This window comes from Beta vulgaris, chromosome 2, assembly GCF_026745355.1.
Source record: "Beta vulgaris subsp. vulgaris cultivar EL10 chromosome 2, EL10.2, whole genome shotgun sequence".
Taxonomy (NCBI): Eukaryota; Viridiplantae; Streptophyta; class Magnoliopsida; order Caryophyllales; family Amaranthaceae; genus Beta; species Beta vulgaris.
The window spans coordinates 37,858,828-37,883,711 of NC_079203.1; the positions used below are offsets into that span (position 1 = coordinate 37,858,828).

The window sequence follows — 24,884 nt, forward strand, 5'->3', positions numbered from 1 at the left end:
ATTGAACAAAACTGATTAGAATTGAGGCTCCGTTTGGTTGGATGTAAAGCAGAAAATCCAATTGTGAAGCTAATTTTTTTTTTTGGTACAATCTAAAAAAGTTATGGAAAAGAGAAAAGTAGAAGGGAAAGGGAGAAGATGTATAAGAGAAAAGTAAAAGGTTGCTAAGGAGAAGGGAGAAAAATGTATTTTCTCCTCTTTTCTAAAGGAAAATAATTTCCACCTACAGCTACTTTGATTGAAAACTTGTTTTATACCCCCTTAGCATACCAAACAACGGAAAATAATTCATGAAAAATATTTTACACCCTACCAAAATGGAGCTTGAATCCAACTGATTGTAACTGATGTGAAAATGAAATGGAGAGAACCGACTAGAAATAATAAGCGTATTTATATAATAATATTTAAAGTCATAACAAATTTTTGGTATATAATAAATTATTATAAACCAAGGATGTCTTGACCTAGTGGTTAGAATTGAGGTGATGTGTACGATAATCTCCCCTTTCTTATCCTTTGTATCGCCGTGGTGGCTCCAATAAATCAAAAAATAAAAATAAATTATTATAAACTCGTGAATTCAAGTTTTTTCAATTTAAATCTTTTTGGAGTCTTACATTTTCGGGTGTTTTGCATCAAAAGAAAAATCTTAAACTACATAGCTACAGGCGTATAGTAACACTCCAAAAGAGGCAAATTCAATTCCTTTAGAACCTCTAGAACCTCTAAATTCTCATACGCAAATTCGTCACTCATACGCTAATTCCAAAGCTCGAATTGCAGGTTCTTGTTTTGTTCCTTAGATGAATCTACTTGTTTTGTTGCGGATTTTGGTGTGGAATTGCGATTTTTAAGATCTACTTCATGTCATTATTCATGCGATTGGTTTTATGCGGTTGTTATTGTTTGTTTCTTGAATTCAACTTATTTTTTCTTTATCGCATATATGTTATTTCATGTTTTTAGGGATAATTTACATGTTATAAACTTATCATTCGAATTTCTGGCATAACTTGTTAATTCATCTTTGTTTCTTGGAACTAAATGATAAGAAAATTTATGTTACAATTTGTAGATACGCATATTTGTGTTCACTTGTTCTTGTTAATTTCATCATATCAATTTTTCAAGTGTTGTGGCTGGAAATGAGGGATGAATGGCCTGTCATCCCCGGGCCCAGGGCGGCCGCCCCTCCTGCCCTGGCTCAGGGACGGGCCTGATACATCCATGGTGGATTAGTTAGATCATCATACTATCTTTTGACAGTCAAAATGGTAGAATTGGTTGACAGTAAACTCTATAAATTATATTAATGCTAATTTATTTTAAAAAGAAATATAATATTGATAGACTAGGGTTGCTAGCCAAAGGGGACTAGACTTTGCAAATATTCCCTTTCTGTGTACGAAAATGGAAATGTTTGCGATTGACCTATATATATGTATATGTTAGAGAGAGAGAGGAGTCTTGTCCAGTTGTCCATAAAAAGGACTCAATGTGTATGAAACTGGAACTGGTTGGGATTATCCTAGATTTGAAACTGTTTGCTTAAGTGATGGAGTACACTGCCATCATGTATGGTACGGTGGTACCCAGGTTCCCAAGATCAATTACTTTCATCAGTTGGTTAGCTGTGAGCTATTGAATCTTTTTGAGTCGTCTTATACGATATTTGATTTTTTTTTTGTTCCTCTTCCAGTGTCTTAGTGTCTACATTGCTTGCAGTCCTGGGGTTTTGTATTAGTTGTTACTTGTGACAATGAGCCGGCCAGCAACTCGTAACAAGAATAAACGCAATAGACCGGAGGATGAAGTTGATGCAAAATCTGAAATCTTGAGGTATGTAACCTGTCCTCTTTGTTTGAGGGTACCCTTTTATTCCAATTTTACTCCTTCCAGTGAATTTTATCTTACCTAATGTACACTGTTTAGGAGGATTCACTCAACCGGGCAAGTTACAGATGATGATTTATCACAACTTTACAATATTAGAAAGACTAGTTGCCAAGGGTGCCGTGTCAATACAAAGGACAATCCCAATTGTTTCTGTGGGCTAATCCCACTCTCAAATGGAAGCCGTAAAACTGGATTGTGGCAAAAGATTTCAGACGTAATTAGTTCATTTGGTCCTGATCCAAGTACGGATCTTAGATCTTCGGTTGATTCTCCTGCTGGTTTGACAAATTTGGGGGCCACATGCTATGCCAACAGCATACTTCAGTTCCTTTACATGAACAGGGCTTTTCGCGAGGGTATTTTTTCTGTTGAACCGCATGTTCTTAAGCAGCAACCTGTGTTGGATCAATTGGCACGCCTTTTTGCACAGTTGCATGGCAGTAAGATGGCTTTTATTGACTCTGCACCTTTCATAAAAGAGCTCGAGTTGGATAATGGTGTTCAGCAGGACAGCCATGAGTTCCTCACTTTACTTTTGTCTTTGGTGGAAAGATGCTTGAGCCATTCTGGAGTCCCGGAGGCAAAAACAATTGTTCAAGACCTTTTTAGGGGAAGCATGTCACATGTTACCAGGTATTGCTGGATAAATTACTTGGTTGTTCTTAACTTTTAAATGTCCTGTCCTGTTACTCATGTACACTGTTTTATTTTAAATACATTATATACTTATATCATGGTATTACCATCAGTGTACTTATTATATCTAGAGAACTGTACCTCCATGGCTTAAACCAATGCTTATTTTAATTGGTTCGCTATGTGATATATTGCTAGCTTTTCTACTTCTTTCTTTTGTCTTTGTTGTTTTTGCTTGTCTATTTGCTGGACCACGAATGTTCTTCCAGATAAAGAAATTTTATGTCATGGGAGAGTGAAAGACTATTAGTTACATCAACAAGACAACAAACTCTTGCTCCCTTTTTCTGATTGGGTCGACTAAATATTATGAGCACTTATGAAAACTTGTTGACGGGGAAGAAAGTGGAGAGAGTGGTGGTTTTTTTGAACTGGCTATCGACTAAGAACGGGATCTTGGTTTTGATAAGGCGTGGTTTTGAAGGTACTGTATATGCTATAAGACTGCAGTTTGGTTACAACTAAATTAGAATTATTCTGTGAAGGGATTTTCTTCTATGTGCTGGCATGGGATGGATGCCTACTTATGAAACGTATCCCAGGTTAGAATTGGTTTGACATTAAACTAGCTCTCATTACATTTCAACAAGGCACCTTCTAAAGTTCTGAATGCGTTAATGTACACATACTAGTGTATAGTTTGTCAACTAGGACAACCACACCATCATCTCTGACAGTATAGATTATCTTGCCTTTTAGGACTTTACAGTTGCTATATGTTGTAGTTGATATTTAAGTTATTTTGTATGTCATGATACTTGTCTTAGGCTGAATATATTTCCACCTTCTATATCAGTTTGGGATGTTTACCATCTGTCATTTATCTGTCTATCATCTTCCTCTTTGTTTATATTGCTAAGTTTAAGATTTGCTCACTCTTCCTGTGTTTTTGAACTTGAGCATGGTCTTCGTATAATTTGATGAGTCCCTTTAAGCTTAATTGGGTTCTTCCTACTGTTAATAGCCTTGCTTTCCACTCTGCAGTTTAGACTCAAAAACCGTCATATTGTGTACCTTAGAGTTTTTTTAGTGGGCTAATCCTTGGATACAGTGATCTAGAAGGTTCTTATAAGGTTGGTTGGGTGAAGGGAGCCTACTTTGCCTTTTTCCTTCTCCCTCTCTCTCTCTTCTTTTTTTTTGGGGGGTGGGGTACAGAGGATGACTTGTATGTCTTGCTTGTTATAAATTTATAATCTCCTTATCAGTAACATTTCCAATTTTAAGGCGCTAGTTAATGTAATTAGGACGTTACAGAGGCTTATATGATATTTTCTCTAGTCAGGGGTTGATAGCAAGAGAAGGAAACATCTTATTGCTCTGGATTTTGTTGTAAGCCTAAGGAGGTGGGCAGCTTGGAATTTGGGAAGTGTGGTGGTTTTACATCTTGCTTCTTTTTGTGTTTTCCTAATTGTTTTTGCGATTTCTTTGATTGGCTGATTTGCTGAATCTTTAGGCCACTCTTCTTGTACTTTTTATACCTGTAAGCAACACTAAATTGTGCTGTTTTCCCTGTTTCCAAGTTTATTTAGAAGGTCAAGGCTTTTGTGTCAAAAATAAGATGAAAGAAACATTCTTGGTGATTTGTTTGGGCAGCGGCTCTGTATGACCTTATCTCTTACTTACTCTATATATAGAGGAATTATTCGAAAAGTATATAAAGTTCCACCTAAGCATGCTTGTTCTAATACAAATACGATATTGGAAATACACGGAGTTTTAGAATGATAATAAAGTGATATTTAGAGCCGAGGATAAGAAAATTGAGGTTGATCTTTAATAAACGAATAAAGATATTTATAATACGTGAATTCAGTATAGCTTTTGCTACACAATTTAGAAACTTTTTAACATTGAATCCAACTAGAAATATGCTTTAAATTAGATACACTTGTCAACTTGTACAAAGTATAAATGTGGAGAATTTCGGTAGCATAATGACATCTCATAACTACTATTGTTCTTTCGTTTTGTGGGATCATATTAAGTGCCACCTCGGAGCAATGTTTAAGTTTTGCTGATACTTTTATTTCCATTCTTTTTTATATTCACTGTAGATGCTAATATGTCCAAACTCCAAAGGAATTACAATTTTAGACATCATAATCAGCCCTTGCATGGCATGGGTTTGATTAGGGCATATCTAGAAAGAGATGAAGTAGGCTTTTTACTCTAAAGGGGACTAGAAGCCTTGATTGTTTTTCGTCTTTTAAATATGAGGCACTTGAAAGTGAGTCGGTTGTTGACAGAAGGTGCAAAATATAGAAGGAGACAGAGTAGGGCTTCTTGCATTTGAAGGGTAACTTTGACTGTGTTCAATCTCTTTAATACGAGTCACTTGGACGTGAGGTGGGTTGGCTATAGGAGGAGAATGAGACAAGGGGCCTGGGATTTGGAGGCATGTGCTCTGTTTTTGGCATTTATTTGGGTATTTAGGTTGGAGCTCAGTGACAAGTTCCTTTAGTAGACTTATAATGCTAGTGAGATTGGGCGTGTTATGGGATCATGCTGTGTTTTCTTGCTTTTGTATAGTCTGTTGCTGGCTTATTGCTTTCAGATATCCAGAGAAATTGCCACACTTTCTTGTAACTTCTTCCTGTTAAAGAGTATACCATTCATCCCAAAAGAGAAATAAGCCAGGGATTCTCTTGATAGGGTTGTAAACTTGTAATGTGTTTACTTCTTGGTAAAATTATTTCCTTTGAAATGCAGTTTCTACCTTAAGCTTCTCATGCCTCCTTAAATCCTATTTATAAAAATTTCTTGTGGAGGAAAACTGCTACATCCTATTGTAATGGTCATGTAGAGTATATTATTGACACTACTTGATCTCTTTTAGATGTTCGAAATGTGGGCAAACTTCTGAAGCGTCTTCAAATGTGGAGGACTTTTATGAACTGGAATTGAATGTGAAGGGGTTAAAGAGCTTAGATGAAAGTTTAAGTGATTACCTTAGCGAGGAAAAACTTGAAGGGGATAATCAATATCACTGTGACTCATGTGGGACTAGAGTTGATGCTACTCGCTCTATTAAATTGCGCACTCTGCCGCCTGTATTGAACTTCCAGCTGAAGCGATGTGTCTTCCTCCAAAAGGTAATAACATGTAATTAATTATATTGCTTGTTCCTTTAATAATATATATCTCTTGTTTTAATTTTTTTTTAATCTTTATAATAAATGAGTAATGAACATTTTTGCTAGTGACTAGCTCTGGATTTCATTTCTGGTAAGTTTTGCAGTTCTAATGTCTAAAGCCTGGAAAACTTCAGTAGACCTGATCCTACCTGCAAATTGTAAATTTGGCTTGGGTTTTTGTTTTGAACTTTATGCCTCAATTTATGCACTTGCTTCTTATTACCAATAGAGGTTAATGTGGGCAATACGTCATTGCGACCTGATATTTACGTCTTCATAACCGAAACTGTTTGGTTGGATATGAGAGGGGGGGAAGAATTTTCTGTTTCAGCTTGCAGGTTTAGAATTTTCTGGCTATTGCTTGTAAATTCCATTGGACAAATGACGAGATAATCTCCAGAATTCTTTTGGCTTCGTTTGCCTAGGAAGGGATTATTTAGGAGTGGTATATATTATTTAGAGGGCAGTAATTTGGTAGAACTACTAAAAAATGCACTCCATGAGGTGAGAGCCACTTTGTTGACATTGGAAAACTCTACTGGAGCTTATTTGAAGTTATGCCATATTAGGATATGCTGCAAATTGCAATCTGTATTCTGTAGTTAATTAAGTTTCTGCATGTCTCTTTTTTTTGGGTATGTTTTGTCCTTACCTGCTTTTCAGCAATCTGTTGAAGTTATTCATCTTCTTTAGAAGCATAGCTTAGTTCTTTTTTAGCTCATAAAGTCTGGACAGTGTCGTACACAGTTTTTTTAGTCAATCCTTACCACAGTATGCAATTTTAGAGCCTGCTATATAGAAATCATCATTTTTGCATGGTCCATGTCTTCATTGTTTTACAGCTTTGAATTGAAGGTTCTCTGGAGTAGTTTTTAACAGCTTTCTTCTGTCATAAGTTTATCTTGTTTGTTAATTGTTCTGTCTTACCTGTCTAGACAACAACAAAGAAGAAAATCACTTCTGCGTTTTCTTTTCTTGACAAGCTGGATATGGGACAAAGACTTGCCGAGCCCTTAGAATCAGCTTTAGTCTATGGCTTATCTGCAGTGCTGGTTCATAAGGGAACTGCTGTCAACAGTGGCCATTATGTGGCTCACATCAAGGATGAAAGCAGCGGGCGGTGGTGGGAGTTTGATGATGAACATGTTTCGAGCTTAGGATATCATCCTTTTGGAGAAGGTTCATCGCGTTCTGCCTCTGAGACAGACGGCACACCTAGCCCAGTAGCTAAGAATGCTGTTTCAGATGAGAATCACAATGATGTTGACCAGCGTGGGTCATCTAATGTAAATGGTCATGTGGAGAGTTATTCATCAAGCGATGCATATATGTTGATGTATACTCTTAGATCTAGAAAGAGAATTCAGAATGGGTCGATGGTGTATAATGCTAGCAATGAGAAAATTGCTGGTGCTTCAGTTCCAGTTAACAGTAGTCTTCCCCTTCCACCTCATCTTGCTGATGAAATAAAAGCACTAAATGATTTGTACCTTGATTCATGTGAAAAATACAATTCCAGAAAGGAACGGGAGGTGAACACCATCACAGAGCGAAGACAAGAAGTCCGTTCTATTCTTTCAGAAGCACCTGTTCTTTCCCTTGAAGAACCATACTTCTGGATATCCATGGAATGGCTACGGCAATGGGCTGACAACGTGACTCCTTCGTAAGTGTACATTTTATCGTTCATATGTAACGAGCTTGCTGTTTTCTGTTTCTTGATTTCCCATGTGTTTAATTTTCATGCTTCTTATGTGAGATATGCGTCAGAAATAGATTTTCTATATTTTGTTAATGATACTTCAGAGTTCAGACAGTTTTTGAGGAGAAAGTTTAGTTTCAAGCTAAATGCTGCAGGAGACTCTGTCCTTCACAAGAGTAGTTTGGAACCTATACAATTTGAGATGAAGTCCAAGATGCAGGCTAAGTTGATAGCTCATTCCTCTTTTAAGAAAAGGAAGTGTGAAATGTGGACTATGTGGACATACTATGATGTACGGAATTTATGTGTGAGATGAGTCAAATCTATGTGATCTCTCTTTTACAGCTTATTATGTAGACAAGATTGGAAGAGAAAGGAAAGGAAACTGCGTTTGGCTCCAATATTTACGAGTTTTGATAGGAAGGAAAGAGAGTGATGGGCATAAAAGCTCATTAACTTTCCGTTTTCCTTTCTTCCAAAATCGGAGGACTTTAGGTAGAACGAGTAAACAGAAAGCTGCCATCTTTTTTCTGTCTTCCCCTTACTAATTGCTAACAGAACCTAGGATTGCTCTCAATTCTTTCTTTTAAACCAAAATACTCAATATAGTTATTTTCTTTCTCCCTTTACTTTCGTTCCTTCACTAAAGTTACCAAAAAAGTTTATAGGAAATGGTGGTCATTGGGAAGGAGGTTGGGGTCTTGGGGAGGCTTAGCCTCTCCTAAGTATGAATGTATCTGTGAACTGGTCCAGTATACAGAAGAAGTTAGAAGTGTTTGTATGAGTGTATCAAGGGGAAATCCAAGGTTTGTTTTTTAATGAACTTTGAGAAAGTGTGTGAGGCGAGTGGGTAGACTGTGTGGGATTCTACTCAAGGTTGAAGAGTGCCTCTGTCTACCAACATTTTGTCTTTAAAGATTAATGCTGATGTGACCCTTTAGTAAGATTTTGACTCATACCAAGGTTTTCAAGGATTTTTTTACCCTCGGGAGAAGGTTGATGATCCTTGAGAAAGTATTCGAGATCTGATAGCGAAATAGTAAAAGGTTCGCTATTCTATGGCTCTTGGATTTTGATGTACTCAGGTAGATCACTCATTACCCTATGTGCACTTTTCATGTATTTGGGTAGTTGATGGTCATTGCATATAAGATCAGGGTTGATTAGGGAACAACTTCCCTAGAGACTTTGGGTAATGTTGATGGTACAGAAGGGTTGTTGTTGGTCAAAATCGAGAGGCAAGGTTAAGAAGCTGGGTCACATTCGTGGATTTTTAGGTTGTCCAGATGTTTAAAAAAATGAGCTTCCAAAGTGTTGGGAACAATAGTTCTCTGGATTGAGATAACAAACCGGAGACTTGTGTCTTGTTTTACATATTCTCGGCAAGCGGATAGATGGAAGAATGATGGTGATTTATGGCTGGATAGAATTATTGCGGCTGGAAAAAATGGTGATTTAATTACTTTTGGAGAAAAGCAGGTCAAGGGGGGTTGTTAATTTAGTTCGAATATCCATGATCTCAGAAAGAGCAGGTTTCTTACTAGTGAAGCTAGTTTTTCCCGAAGATTATGCATGTCTAAGTTGATGATCTATGAATTTTTATATGAAGAAAGAGTTGCTTCTTGATCTCAAATTGTCATATAGATGGAAGCAGACTCTCCCATGAATTCATGACAATGATGAATGATGAGTTGCCTTTTGTTTTGAGGGTTTCTTCTATAAATTTTTTTCATCTTAACCATGATCAAAATCCCGTAGTTGAATGCAAAGATCTAATGGCAATTATAGGATACTTGTAAGATTTTCGTTTTGTTTGAAAAATCAAGAACATTAATACTTTCTATATAGGGTGTTTTGGCAAATTGGTTTGTGAATAGCTCCAGTACTTCCACATTTTTTTTCCACTTTGGATAGTGACATAGTTCACAGTTGCCACTTTATGAAATATTTTTATTGCTTGCAGTGCCATAGACAACAAAATAATTCAGTGCATGCATGGGAAAGTACCAGTGTCAAGTATTGTTGCCATGAAACGGTTGTCAGCTAAAGCTTGGACTTTATTATTTTCCAAGGTATGTTTTGTTAAAGTGCTTGCCTACCCAGAAGGTGGAACACTATGTCACACCATTTCTGTTTTTGTGGAATTCTATCTACTCACTTTAAATTGGACATGTGTTGTTTTCCTTCATTTCCTGTGAAAATGGACTGATGGACATCCTGTAATTTCCATACCTTGATGATTGAGTCCTTTGGTTTCCGAAATAGTGTAACAAATAATGAAATATTGCACTGCTATTTTGAATGGACAAATAACATGTTCCCAAAAAGTTTGTAACTTGGGATATAATATGCAATTCACAGTATGTTACTAGTATTCGGCAGTCAGGATCACAAATACTGCGGACCTAATTATTTTACCTTTCAGAAATGACGAAAAAGTCACACTTTTCTTTTTAGGGGTTAGGTCTTTAGGAGGTTGTGGACTGCAATATTTAGTCGATGTGGGCAATTTTATTAATGTTTAAGGAAGCTGGGTAGTGGCTGTAGTGTCTCTGTATTCAGGTGAACTGGGATCGTTGCTTGAGAGATAAATGATTTTTTGGTGAAATCCTCGTGATTTAGTGAGCCTTTTTCATTTTCTACCTTTCTAATTTTTTGGGTGGGTAAATTGTGAATGTGGTTGTGATCTGGTAGATAATTTTGGTTCTGGTAGGCATGGGTCTAATGGACTCATGGTTAGCAATAAGAACATAAACTTCAGGTTATGACAAATCATGGAAGATAAGATCTTTCCCATGCTTGTTACATTGTGGCCTAACTTAAATTTGTCCTAACTCTTATCCAAATGTATTTGAATTGCTGTTTGCAGTGACTTCTTTTTGTTCCTCATTCTGACAAATTTTGTATATGTCAGTACAATGGAGGTCCTTGTCTGGGCAAGGAGGACTATTGCATTCACTGCTTAATGGATTCAGCACGTGCAATTGTTACTGCTGATAGCTATAGAGATAGAAGGGCACACATGAAAGACCTTGCAGAATCTGCACTTGCAGGCAAACATCTGGAGGGTAAACTGTACTACATCTCTAAAACATGGTAAGTTGGAAGAGGTTTTCTTTCATCTGTCTTCTATGACGAAGACACGAAGTGTTTCATTTTTATTTGCTGTGTAAACAATTATGTGTATGATCTGCAAATCCATTTCTAGTTTCTACTGTCCTCATGACCAATTCATGCTTAGCTTGCGTACTGAAATCGGAAGACAGCTTTTGTGATTGTGAAAGTTATTTATCTTATGTTTGTTTCTTTTGAGGCTTCTAGATCTATGTTACTTACTCTGGATAACTAGCATTGTAATTAGAGTTTTCTGATAGGTTACATCTGTGGTTGCGGAGAAAGGCTAGTGATAACCCCTCTGAAGCTGATACAGGACCTACAGCTTCAATAAGGTGTCCGCATGGGCAACTCATGCCTGAGCAAGCTACTGGTGCTAAGCGATTATTAGTTCCTGAGAGTCTCTGGATTCTTCTCTATGAAAATTCTAACTTGGTGAAGCCAGATGATCAGTTGGGATGTTCAACTTTTCCATCAGATGCAGAGACATGTACAGAGTGTCGTCTGGAGCTCACTGAAGTGGCTTCTTTGGAGGATACTCTGAGGTGATTGGTTCGGCCTTAATACTATTATTATTGAAATGATGCATATTCACATATTACTGATTTTCTTTCGTGCTGCAGAGAAGTCAAGTTGAAACAGCGGCAGAACCATGAGAAATTGGCTCTTGGAAAGGGTGTCCCACTTTCTGCTAATTGCAAGTACTACTTGCTGCCATCTTCTTGGCTGTCAACATGGAGAAGCTACGTAAATATAAGTGGAAAAAATTCAACTTCAACTATGGAGCCTGAGCGCCTAGATGGTGTCATTGATTCACTTATATGTCCAACAGTGAGTTCCACCTTCATTTGTGCCTTGGAGCATTTCATTTAGTAGTATGGCCATGAAGATTTGTTTCTGTAAAATAGCTGAAGAATTTTCAGAGACATTTTGCCTATTAAAGTATTAAAAGTTAAAACGTTTTGGGGAGGGGGTGTTTTGGTGGGGAGGTTATTAGGAAAAGTGATGCTACTTATGTTGGATATAGGAGAGCTCACGGGACCAGCAGAACTCCAAATTAAAAAATCTTTCAACATGTACTGTGGCAAAATTTTGCTGTAATTATGTTTAGAGGGATTTGGAATACCTGTAGTGAAATTTCTTCAATGCAATAAATTACTTTAATATTTTGACTAATTTTCTTCCACTTTGTGTCCAGCATTCTCGACTGCTGGAGAGGCCTTTGGGCTTGACATGCAAACGTGGGGTAATATCGCAGAAGATCTCTGCGGTGAGTGTTAAGAAGATCTTTTCTCTTGCATACCATCCATAACCATGTTGATGAGTTACATGGATATAGAATCAGGTTCATACTGTACCATGTTTATATTTACTCTCAATGAGTCTTTTGCCTAAGCATGCTTGCTCACTTTTTTCCCAATTATAGACAGATGGCCTGATGATGGTAACTGAAAATGACTGGAAACACTTCTGTGAAGAATGGGCTGGAAAAGAAGAGAGAGGCATACTGGCTGAGATTGAATTTAAGAATGTGAATGATGGATCTTGCCAGGAGATTCCAATTACAGAGGATATTATGAATGATAATCAAAATAATGAGCTGGAGTCTAGGGAGCCTGTGATAAAAACTTCTCCTGAGGTATCTCCTGAACTTCATCGTATATGCTTTTAATGAATGCTGAAAATTCTGTTAAGTGCCTTCTATGCTGTAAGCACTATCACGCTGGGAGTCTGTTGCGGATAATCAGTGACCGGGGGGGGGGGTCTCTTTCCTTTGATGACCATCTTTCTTTCCCTAATTATTATCTAAGAAATGCAGAAGGTTGTGATTTGGTCAAGCAAAAGACATGCTGGAGTACCTGTCTTTTGTTAGTTGCCATGTTTTGACTTTCGGACTATTCATATACTATATTTAACCGGACATTGATAAATAGTATAAAGGTGGATAACAGTTTTCAACATGTAAGATGTTGGATTGATCTCAGTATAATTTACAACATTTCAACTTTCTTTAATTTTCAATAATAGAAAGTTAATGATTAATGGTGAAAGTCGTGCTTTGGCAAGTGTGAAAGTCAACACGTAAGTTTGTAACTAATAAAAAGGGAGGAAGTAATTACTCAAAAGAGTTTGATCCCGGTTATCCCTTTTGAACTAATTATAATTTGTAGAGTGGGGAGATAGGATTTGTTGGTTAGTCTATGTGAGGCATATATACATCTATCGTGAGATCCAACAAATGACGGGTGATGCATTTTTTGTTCGATGTGGCTTTCTGCTGGAGATCTGCAAAGAATAAAAAATTTGCTTAGAGAGGGTCAACTTTGAAGGGCAATGGAAATTTGGTTGTATGAACAAGTGGGCTATAGAAGAAAAGATAGATGACTTCCGTTTGTGCACTATTGGTGCTCACAATGTGTTATAAGGGTGGTTGCAGTGTTTCTATGCAAATGTTGGCCTAATCTCTTTTTGTTACCTGTGCATGTATGCATATTTACCTTTACTTCCCTGGGATGAGGGCTGTTGGTCCTCTTAGCTTGTTATAAATAATTCCTTTGCCCCAAAACTAGTTGCAAGGGTACTTTTGGCATGGAGATTAAGTATAATTGTTAAATATGTAGAAAGTGTGAAAGTGGGTAGAGGGTGGGAAAGAGTAACTATAGAGAGGGATATAAAGAATGTGGAGAAAGAGAACCATGAAAGGGAAGTGCTAACTGCTCGGAAGTTGGAACATTCAAAATCGGAAGTTATGCAAATTATTGTAGGACAGTAATTCTTGCTGATCTTTTAAGAAGTCAAAATTTTCTGTGTATTTCTACATGTGAGAAAAATTTCTGGACTGAATCTGGTGGTGACTGGAATAGTATTATAAGCAATTGCTAGCTTGTACCTTTTTTGCTTCTAATTTTTGGTTACTATCCTATTTCAAGATATGTGAAGAATGCATTGGAGAGAGAGAAAGCTGCGAGTTGATGCGGAGACTCAATTATAGTAACGAGGACATTTGTGTTTGTTTTGTACGTGGCAAGGAAGTTCCGAAATCAATTTTAGAAGCTTCTGGGAACAATTCTGAGGCTGATCGTCGGACCTCCAAGCGCTCCAGAAAGACATCTTTTGGCAATTCCAAAAATTTGAAAGTTTCAGGTTCTACGACGATATATCAATTAAAGATGATGATCTGGGAATCTTTCGGGGTAGGTTGCATCTCTTCTGACTGTCCTTTGTCAGCTTCAGTAGCAAGATCTTTTATTTTATATATTTATTCCATCCACAAATAAACATCCTGTTAGGTTTGCATACACATCTTAAGAGTAAAGAGTAGGGGAATGCAGACTTTCTCTGTTAGTTTAAATGTAAATAAAAAAGGTTGTTGAAATAGAGGACCCCACATGACATAAGATATGAAGAGAGAGAGAGAGAGAGAGAGAGAGAGAGAGAGGTGAGAGAGGAAGTTGGAGCCTTGGAGGGATCCAAATCACATGGATTGATTAGGGTAGTTTTTCACAACGTTTAGTGGTGGATTGACCAAAAAAGTATACAAATTGTTTATTTGTGGACGACAGGAGTATATTCAAGTCTTGATGTTTGATATTGAAGGTGTTTGGTGAGAGTCCTTTGTCACTATCCGATTGAAATAACAGTTTTGGGACATAATAAACTATATGCCTGTCCAAAAAATGACCCATCAGAAAACCCGAGACGAGCTGTTTTTCTTTGGTGGCCGAACAAGCTTTTTGAACCAAAACCCGCAATGACACGAACCAGATGAGCCCGAAAATTTTGGGTTACGTTTGAATGCGGCCAAGAGCCGATTGACCTGAAATTCTAACAAAAATTAAAATATATTTATTAATGTAAAATGTAATGTTTTTAATAATATGACTAATAAATAATCAAACGTAATTATATACTTCCTGCGTTCCCATTTAATTGCAACATTGCCCGTTTTTCCGTTTTGTTACTATTCATAATCACTCGTATAACTAGCTTTTGTGTTTCATATGTATGAAAAATATATAGGCATGTGAGATCTTGTTGGATTCGTCTCAATGTGTACTTTATTAATATATTTATAATTTTTACCAAAACATAACTGAATATTTTTAGTGTAAATTGTGCATTGGTAATCTTGAAACCGGAAGTGTGTTGCAATTAAACGGGAGCGGGGAAGTATTTACATGAAATAAATATTTACTTTCACATCAACTTCAATAGCTTTGATTTTTTTATGATAGAATATCATCTGTAGTACCATTTTTTTTTGTTATTGATTAAATTTTATATATGTTACTAATATGACTGTTATACTACTAATTTACTAATCATGATATGATAGTTTTACACTTTTACTAACAAAAAATGCTCATTTTATGAAATTTAGATTGATAAGAAAGTTGATGAAGAGGCATCATTGACCCGTATTTCTACTCTAACCCGCAAAAACCTCTTTTCCTACTCTAACCCGCATAACCCGACCCATATCTGACAGGACCTGCTAATACACCTTACATGTATTTACCGAACCTAAAACCCGCTCGATCCACCTGCTGGGCAGGTGTACTGTACTATGATAATCTTTTATAGGTAATGAAGAATGACGAAAGTCCATGCTCCAGTAAGTTTTTTTGCTTTGGAGGATGCACAGTGCTCTTTGCTGCAGTTGACCTAATGAAGGGTGCTGAAAGTTCCTGATGAGCTCTATCTGCTAAAGCTGTGACTTAGGGATACAGCAAGAAATATATTCATATCTTTGGTGTCTGTTGTGGATCCTTCATCTTTTTGCAATGGCTTTTATCTATGCATATATTTATATTTTTTTTTGGGGGGGGGGGGAGGTTTGGTTTTCCAAGTGCTCTAATATAGGAGTAAGATAAGACTTATCAGCTTGGAGGAAGAGAAAATGTGAATTAATTAAGCAGCTCCTTTATTGGTGCTCTTGATGTTATTGTGTTGTCAATGAATTATCAGTTGTGGCCTTAGTGTGATGTGTGAAAGAGCTTTCAAATGCATTGAAAAAAGGTGTCCTTAGTGTGACGTGTGAAAGAGTGCTTTCAAATGCACTTAAAAAAGGGCCACAATGTAAATTTAGTAGTGGCCAGTTCTTTCTCCTTGACTTTTTTTATCCCTTTGTATTTTTTTTACTTGCTGTTTGATGAAAATTATCTATACGTCTTGATAAGAATGGCTATTACCTGCAGGTGGTTAAAGAAAATCAGACACTCCACAAAGGATCCAAGGTGATCGACGGAGAGTCTGATACCCTGGCTGATTTCAATATTTTCCCAGGGGACTTGCTATGGGTGACTGATTCAGAAATTCATGAATATCGTGACATAGCTGGTAATGACATCTTCCTGATCAGTATACCATGAATTTAGACGTTATACTGAAAATAATCTTTATTCATTGCCCTTAAATATGGAGATTTACGGATTGTCAATGTTATTGTGTTCTTTGATGATCTGTAGTCTTAGAGGGAGGGAGTCAATGTCAACACTTTGTCCTTTTTATATGTGACTTTAATGCACCAACTCGTTTTCTGGCTGAAGTAATCTTTTACTTCATCTTCATCCGTCAGTTATGTTAGTTTGACTGCTTCTGTGTGTGTTATATATTTTCCTGTTGAAAGGAATTTTCTTAGGTTAGTTATAGATTATATAAAACACTCTAAGCTGGTAAACATAGTTCTTGACAGTCCACCTAGGGAGTAAAATGTTCATCAATAGATTCGGACCAGAGGAAGGAGGGTGAAACTATTTTAGGTTTAGTGCTAACTTAGGTTGCACATAGACGGATACGGGTGCGGATTCGGGTACGGGGACAGAAAACAGCAAGATTTTGAAATTTTAGGAAAGGGTACGCATACCCATACAAGATACGTATCGGGTACGGGTGCGGGTACGAGTACGTGACCTAGAAGAAGTACCCATGCTGCATAGGTGCCTAACTAGTGGAAATTCTTGATGAGATGGGTGTTACCCTATTGGTCAGGAATTATAGAAAGTGGCTTGCATACTTGCATGTCCATACTGTAGGGCGTTTGCGATCTGGGTTAGGCTGGGATGCAATCCACTTTACCAAACCTAGAGGCAAGGATTGCCTTTGATGACCTGTGGCGCCCACTTGGTGATCACTGTCACAGCTCTTGTGACAGGTGATTTCTAACTTTCACTTATTCACAAATTAGTGTTTTACCATATTCCGCTTTTGATTTAGAGTGGAAATTGAAGCAACTCCATGCAATTACTTGAGCTTTGGGTTGAATTAGAATCTTAAATGTCAGGTACGACTTAATTAGCTGGATTTTTATATGCCATATCTGGGCTGCTTATGTTGCAGGCGCATATATAATTTTCCATTTCCTTTTAATCAATACTTTGTTATTTACTTTTCCTTTTCCTGGTCAGCATTTTTGGCAATGATATCTATCCATTGTGTGTGTGTGATATATAGCATTAGGAAGGTCCTAGCTTTTCTATATACAAGTACTGGAAATTATGTATTGCAATAGCTCTGTCAAGTCACAAGTGAAATCTGGTTGATGATCACGATTTCAGTATGATCTTGTTGTGGTTGTTGGTGACTGTTTATGTGCGTAGTTTTTGTGTTTATTATACTGTTGCATAGAACACTTTCGGGAATGAAACTATAGTGTCTGATCTTTCTGAGTCTCAGATGAACTTTCGGAGCAGAAGTTTGAAGTTCGACAAGCTGAAGAAGGGTTTCGTGGAACACTGTTGACTTCGAACACCTCGCAAGTGGTCTGAGGGCCAGCTTCTAGTCCACATTTTGTTTATTGATAGTTCCAGCCTACCAGGAGCATATCCTACCTTGACTTTTTCTAGGTGAGGAATCTACCGGTTTACCATGCTTGTCAATGCTGTAAATTCAGGTGTTCCATGATATCATTCAGTCCTTTGGTTATTGAGTTGTTGCTCTATATGCTGGAGTTCTATTTAACTGATTTTCTTTGTTGTAGTTTTATTGTTCTATTTGAAGAGGAGTCACTTCTAATGAAAAAAATTAGTGGAGAAGCATCGTGTACTTCTTTCCAATATGCTTACATATTCTTTAGACTATTAAGTACTTGCGTTATGTGACAAAAAAAAAAAAAGAACTTCGGTGGTGCTTGTTAAAAGGGTAGATTAGACTCACACTGTTCATGGTGTTAAAGGTGAATCTACTAACGTACCTCCCTAGACCTTTTTCAAATAAATTAGTAAGGAGGACACTGACCATACCTCAAATCCAGATCCTTATTCCCCAGTTTAAATCTGGGTGTCGATCCCCAAGAACCCTCACTTGACAAGATTCAAACCCTTCCTCTAGAAAATTTGTGTAGATTTTACCCAGTTAGCCATACTTGCCTGGTACCTCTTTGGACTATTAAGTGCTTATCTTATGTGACTGTGTTATAAAAAAAGTAATGTCCTTGTTTATCTCTTTTTATACAATATATAGATCTAAAATTTCTAGTTATCAAAATATTTTTACTGAATCTTTTATTTACTAAAACAATTGCTAATTGTCAATGGTTCTATATTTCACGAAATATTAGTATGCGATCCGTGAAGTTTGAGGGAATATTTCATCTCTAACCTTATTAAAAGCTGACGGACCAAAAATATGATGGGTGAAACTCAATTCAATATTTCCTTAGGTTCTGATGAATGAGAGTTTAGCTATTTAGTTTTCATTTACATAGTTTTATGCTTCTTGATATATATCTTCTCCTACCTCTTTTTGGACTTTGTTGCTGATGGCAAGACCTTTTGCCCTTGTTTTTTTGGTGGTTCAGATCGTCTAGCATTTTGGTTAATGTCGCGGCTTTGCTTTGATTTAATTTGCGGGGGATTTCCCTCTTCCCCAAAACTTTTGGCAGGGGAACAAGGTGATCATGCCTTCTGGATTGTGATATATATGAGAAGAGAGGCTGAGGGGATCAATTTTGACGTCATAGAATCCCTTTCGATCCGGAATCTAGTTACCAGTGTGAATTTCATTGTATTATGTTGTGTTCTCTAATCATGGTTGAATGGAGCTGTATAATAGTAGCTTTATGGACTTATGAACTTGTACTTTTGCCACACTCGTTATTCAATGAAAAGGCTTTGTGATCTTCTCAAATCAAAATTTCCATTACATCCCTTTTTGGGAGATTTATTTTTCTAATTATTAGTTTTGGTATGTAGAGCTCTCTTTTTTTTTTTTTTTTTTTTGACATTGAGATAATGTTTTACTTGGATTTCTGGCATGCATAATCTTTCTATGTTCATGATTAGATAGTTCAAATCTTTAATATTTTCGAACATATGCTAACATCATTATCAATAACCTCTCTTATAGTCACTTTTCTAATCCTCCCTCTATACACTGCGTATGGCCGTATGGCCGTATGGGGCTAAGCTTACTAATATTCCATCTGTTCTATCTTCTATGTTTATTGCAACAGACTCTTGAAGTTAAATTTAGAAAATTGTGATAATAAATGCTTACCAATATACTTCATTCATTTAGAAATAGTTACACCATTTCATGTTCTCACGCTTGCCAATGTATGTTTTTAATATAAGTAAAAGTTATAAAAAGTTTATATTAATATATATTTGTTGAGACGTATCTAACAAGATTTCACATGATCATATTTTTTCTATAATATAAATCACTAAAGACAATTAAAGTGTTATTAAAAAAGCTTGGTGCCACAAATTTCAAGGCTCTAATATGTTTTGTGTAGTTCAAAAATGTAAGCTATTAAAATCTCTTTCTAAGAAATGGGTCACTACAAGATTTGGAAATATAAATCGACAATTGCGGTCAGTCGAACTAAAGCTTGGTCAGTTACAATCCTGTATAGAAGAACAAGGTGTTAATCCCGACTTGAGTAATCATCAATTTTTACTGCTAGCTAAACATAGTAAGCTTCTTGAATTTCAAGATATGTACTGGAAAATTCGTGCCAAATCGAATCAGCTAAAGCTAGGTGACGCTAACACCAAATACTATCATTCCTGTGCTTCGATTAGGCGAAACCGTAATATCATTTCGTCTATTAAGAATGCTTCAAATACTTCTCTCGCTCATCCTAAAGATATTGAAGAGTGTTTCACCTCTGCTTTTAAGTCTAGATTCGAATCTAATGCAAGTTGTAGGCTTGTTCCAGAGATCGATCTAGAGTTGTTATCCCCAATTATATCTGAGGAGGATAATGAGCTTTTATGTGCGTCTGTTACGTTGGAAGAAGTTAAGAATGCTGTTTTTGATCTTGCTCCTGATAAAGCGCCTGGCCCTGATGGGTTCACCCCTTTTTTCTATCAAAAGTACTGGACGCTAGTAGGTAACTCAGTTTTTAGGGCAGTTTCGGCCTTCTTCCACTCGAGTCGACTTCTTAAAGAGGTAAATCATACTTTTATCACGCTTATTCCAAGGTTGATAACCCCGAAAATCCTAATCACTTTAGGCCTATTAGCCTTTGTTCCACTATGTATAAAATCATTTCGAAAATCATGGCTAATAGATTGAAAGCAGTTCTAGGAAAAATAATCCCACTGCAGGGTGCTTTTGTCCCAGAAAGATAGATTCAGGATAATATTCTTCTAGCACATGAAGTTTTCCACTCTTTTACTAGGAAAAAAGGAAGGGTAGGATGGGTGGCCATAAAATTAGATATGGAAAAAGCATACGATAGGTTAGAATGGAATTATGTGTTGGCTTGTTTGAGGAAGCTGGGGTTTAGTGAAAAATGGGTAAGTTGGGTAGATCAATGTATTTCGACTGTTTCATTTTCTGTGTTAGTTAATGGCATTCCGGGAGAAGTTTTTTACCCTTCCAGGGGTATTCGCCAAGGAGATCCTTTATCTCCGTATTTATTCATTTTATGTGCGGAAATGCTGGCAAGACTTTTGTTTCAAGCTAGCATTCAACCTCCTAAATTAATTGGAGTCACTCTGGGTCATTCTAGGTGTAATATTCCGTTTCTTACTTTTGCAGATGATACAATGATTTTTGCAAAAGCTAAACTTGAGAGTTTAGTGCTATTAAATCTATTCTTGATAAATATTGTCTCATGTCGGGACAGTTAGTAAATTTTCATAAATCAGCTTTTCAATGCACTTCTAATACTCCGGAGGAATTAATTTCGGTCTTTAGTGGAGTGCTTCATATGTCCAATTCAAATTCCTTAGGGAATTATTTAGGTTGTCCGCTAGTTAGTGGTAAGATTACTATGCTTCATTTTCTTTGATTCAAGAACGGGTTTCTGCCAGTTAACCGTGGCGTGCTAACTCTCTTTCTCAGGCTGGTAGAACAGTTTTGATTCAATCTAATCTTGCGGCAAAGGCAAGCTTTCAGATGCAGAGCTTCTCGTTACCTCCCCATATTCTTTCTTCCTTGGATAGATCATATAGAAATTTTTTATGGAATAAGAGCCCTGAGTCTAAAGCCCCTAACTTGATAGGATGGGATAAGGTTTGTCTGCCTAAGCAAATGGGTGGTCTAGGGTTAAGGAAAGCTAAAGTTAACAACCAAGCTTTACAACTGAAACTACTTTGGAAATTGATTAGTATGCCTTCTAATTTATGGGTAAGATTGGTTACACAGAAATATTTAAAGCAAGACACTCTGTTTTCTTATAACCAAAGGCAAATGTCTCTTGGCAATGGCGTAAGCTTATGGCTCTTAGGGCTCCGTTTAGGAGAGGTCTTCGCTGGATTGTTGGTAATGGTAAGGCTATTTCTTTCTGGAATGACAATTGGGTTTATGATACGCCCATTAGTGCGAATGTTCTGATACGGCAAGGTTTTGAGTCTATCAAAGTTAGCTTCTTTATTTCTGAAAATGGAAGTTGGAATCATGATCTTTTATCACATTTTGTCCCCACAAATGTGGTTAATGACATAAGTAGTATTTTTCTCCCTACTAATATCGTTGAGGATAAGGTAATCTGGGGCTTAACAGCTCATGGTGAATATTCAGTTAAGTCTGGTGCGCTTCTTCTTCAAGGTTTGAAAGATGATAGATCTAGACGGGTTACTTATGACTGGATTTGGTCAGTGGATATCCCCCCTAAAATTAAGTTTTTTCTTTGGAAAATCTGTCAGAATGGTCTTCCGACAAAAAAAAGATTGGAGATTAGTCATGTTTTTCTTCCTCTAGAATGTGTGTTTTGTAATTATCATGCGGAGGATGCGTGTCATCTTTTCTTTTCCTGCCCTTATAGTCAAGATGTTTTTGCTCTGACTTCGGGGATCCCTTCTCATTCAGAGATGCCCATTATGGTGAGTTCCTCTTGCTTTATCGATTATGTTTGTAATTTAAAACGAGTGCTTTCTATGAAGGCAATCAGCTTTATTTCTATTGTTTGGTGGTTTATTTGGTATGCTAGGAATAATATTATTTTTAGGCAACACTCTATTTCGCCTAGTGCTTTAGCTCATATGATTGGAACTTTTATTGAAAATTGGGACCAGGCTACTCAGGGGGTAAATCTAGTCTGTAATTCTATGCCTTTAGCTAACTTGGCTTCAGGGGGGAAAGCTCATAGGAAAAATGTTAGTTGGGTTTTACCACCAACTGATTATGTTAAAATTAATTTTGATGGTTCAAAGGTTAATGACGGTAGTACTGCGTATGGGTTTGTAATTCGGGATTCTTTAGGTAATCTTCTGCTGAGTGGTGCTAGTCGAATTGCTCCTGTTCATTCTGTGCTAGTGGCAGAAGCTTGGGGTCTTCGAGAAGGTATTCGGGGTGCTTTGTTTTTAGGTTGCAAAAATGTTATTATTGAAGGAGATAATATGTCGGTTATTCAGGCTATTAAGCATATTTGGAAAATTCCGTGGTCAATTGATAATTTAATTGGTGATGCTGAAAAAGAATTGAATAATTTTGACTCTTATGAAATTCAGCATGTGTTTCGTGAAGCAAATATGGCAGCTGACTGGATGGCTAATCAAGGTCACTCTTGGGCAAATCTTTGTTATTGGTTTGAGTCACAAAATGCTACTTTTTCCACAATCATCCGTAAGGATGCTTTAGGGTGGCCTGTTCTCTGGACCCCTCCCTAGTTTTCTTTCTGGCTAAAAAAAAAAAAAAAAAAAAAAAAAAATGTAAATAGTAAATACTATGCAAACGGTGCAATTATTTCTAAACGGAGTAAGTATGAGATAAAAGATTTTAAAAACCTTGCCTCTATAAAAAAATATTCTATATTGTTGTATAATATGAGCACTATAAGAGGGGGGGGGTGAATTATAGTGAGAGAATAAGCACTACTTTTTGCGGAATTAAAAGTAAACTTGGGAACAAACAATGGGAACACGAGAGATTTTACGAGGAAAAACTTCCTAGGCCTAGTAGGAAGAAACAACCTCGACCACAAGGGATTTTAAACAACTTTCCACTATAATAGGCCAAAACAACTCTGATTACAACCTATTACTTTCTCTCGATTCTCAACTTAAGTCACTCAACTCAAGTTCCCAACGACAGTTCCCAACAACTGACGTTTTCTCTAAACTTCACTCGAAGTTCCTTTCTCTTTCTCTTTCTCTTTCTCTTGCTTCACTCAAAGCTTTCTCACACTTACAAGAGTTCACTCAAACCCTTTTTCTCAAAAATACACTTTGTAAAACAATGGAAGAGTAATAAAAACTCGATTAATGTAAGTATGAATTCTCTTAAGGAAAGGCACTGACACTTTAGATAACTTAAGACAAATTAACTAAGTCAGACACCTTTTTACTCAAATGAATTAGGCGCCTATTTATAGACTATTAAGACAAGACATGATTTCCACTAACTTAGACCATTATCACATGTTCTCCATGATTTCTAATTAATTAATTAAATTAAATTAATTATTCCATGTCATGTACATCATCCACTAATCCACTACTTCACTCTCATAGAAGCAGTAACAAATTACGTGGTTTTGCAAACTTGGAGAATAATTAATCTTATTTAATTTAATTAAATACTTGGAGGATAATTAACTTAAGCCACTAAATCCACTAACTCCATAAACATGTAGCAGTAAATCTTTAGGCGTGTAAGCTAGAATTTAGGAAATAAATAAATAAAAATCCTTTAGCTAGTTTTTAGGAAAAAATATCTTTTTCAAAATCTTTTATAAAAACCGGAAAACATTTTTGTATTTCAAAAAATCCGAAACATTTTGAAAACCGGAAATAATATATTTTCAAAACTAAATCTTTTAAATAAAATATAAAAGATAAAAATATATTTTTAAAAAGATAAGATTTGAAAATCAGTTATTTTAAAATCAGAAAATCTATTTAAAATCTTTTCCTAACAAACTTAAACTAACTTCCTAAAATTATGGATCTTAGTCAAAATATCCCTAAAAACTCTAACAACTATATTGGGCACACAATTATCTTAGGCGCACAATATTAGTCACTTAGAAGTTCCTAAATTAGTTTTAAAGTCTTGTTCCCTAATTATTAAGTCTTGTTCCTAAGCCTTGTTCCTATAGTGCCAGGTCTGTTCCTTTCATGGGAACAGAACCAAGTTCCTTTGAGAATTCACCACGAACTTAATAAAGCTATTACTCAACCTTAACAAGAAGATTAATAAATACCCTAATGTATTCTAATCTTCATTCCATGCTTGATTCTTCATTTCTCGAACATCTTTACTTCGATCTTGATTAATTCTCCGCTTTAATCTTCAATCAAGTATTCTCTTAGCTCGAGCATGAATTACCTTGCAATCAACATAAATAAAATATACTATGTCTTTTGTGGTTAGGTCATCTTCAAAACTCAAGGGTCAACATATATTATCAACACTTAATCTTTTCCCACCAAATCACGTATTGGATACTTTGGGGCCCTCCGGGCAAGAAGACGGACCCTACTAGACCAGCACCTCGCTCAGGTCAGCCAGCCCTGAGTAAGAAAGACCCTACTGGACCAGCACTTCGCTCAGGTCACGCTTGATAGTATGAAGGATATAAGGGAATCCCTACTCCCAAACATAATTAGGTAGTGGGAGGTCACAAGATGAGTTCTCCACCACCTCCACCAAGCAAGCTTGGTTGTATTGGATACTACTAATGAGGTTATTCATATATTTTTTTCGTAAGCAAAGTTAATACTTTTATGCCTTTACATCAATTAGGCTCCGTTTGGCAGGGCGTAAAACATTTTTCTGGAAAACTGTTTTCCTATATTTTCAGTTTTATATTGTTTGGTTGGCAAAAGAATGTAAAACCAGTTTCCCTTTTGGGTAAAATTACTCTCACAAATCACAATGATGGAAAATCATTTTCCCTTTAAAATGAAGGGAAAACTGTTTTCCTTATCTCTCTTGTACATTCC

At 36.5% G+C, this 24,884-nt stretch overlaps 1 protein-coding gene across 3 annotated transcripts; it reads left to right on the forward strand.

Annotated features, from left to right (window-relative positions):
* Nucleotides 1-617: 617 nt before the first annotated feature.
* On the forward strand, nucleotides 618-18,732 carry LOC104886766 (ubiquitin carboxyl-terminal hydrolase 26). 3 transcript variants are annotated; one of them, XM_010671268.3, is made up of 15 exons: nucleotides 618-786; nucleotides 1,703-1,842; nucleotides 1,936-2,532; nucleotides 5,432-5,687; nucleotides 6,665-7,395; nucleotides 9,395-9,503; nucleotides 10,346-10,527; nucleotides 10,806-11,090; nucleotides 11,169-11,376; nucleotides 11,744-11,815; nucleotides 11,972-12,184; nucleotides 13,476-13,739; nucleotides 15,744-15,885; nucleotides 17,221-17,390; nucleotides 18,344-18,732. In XM_010671268.3, the coding sequence occupies exons 2-14, from the start codon at nucleotides 1,763-1,765 to the stop codon at nucleotides 17,310-17,312; spliced, it is 3,231 nt and encodes a 1,076-aa protein (XP_010669570.1). In that variant the 5' UTR covers nucleotides 618-786; nucleotides 1,703-1,762; the 3' UTR covers nucleotides 17,313-17,390; nucleotides 18,344-18,732. The 3 variants fall into 3 exon arrangements, with proteins under 3 accessions (XP_010669570.1, XP_010669571.1, XP_010669572.1); XM_010671269.3 differs by having other exon boundaries at nucleotides 18,428-18,732; XM_010671270.3 differs by having other exon boundaries at nucleotides 1,729-1,842.
* The last annotated feature ends 6,152 nt before the right edge of the window (nucleotides 18,733-24,884 follow it).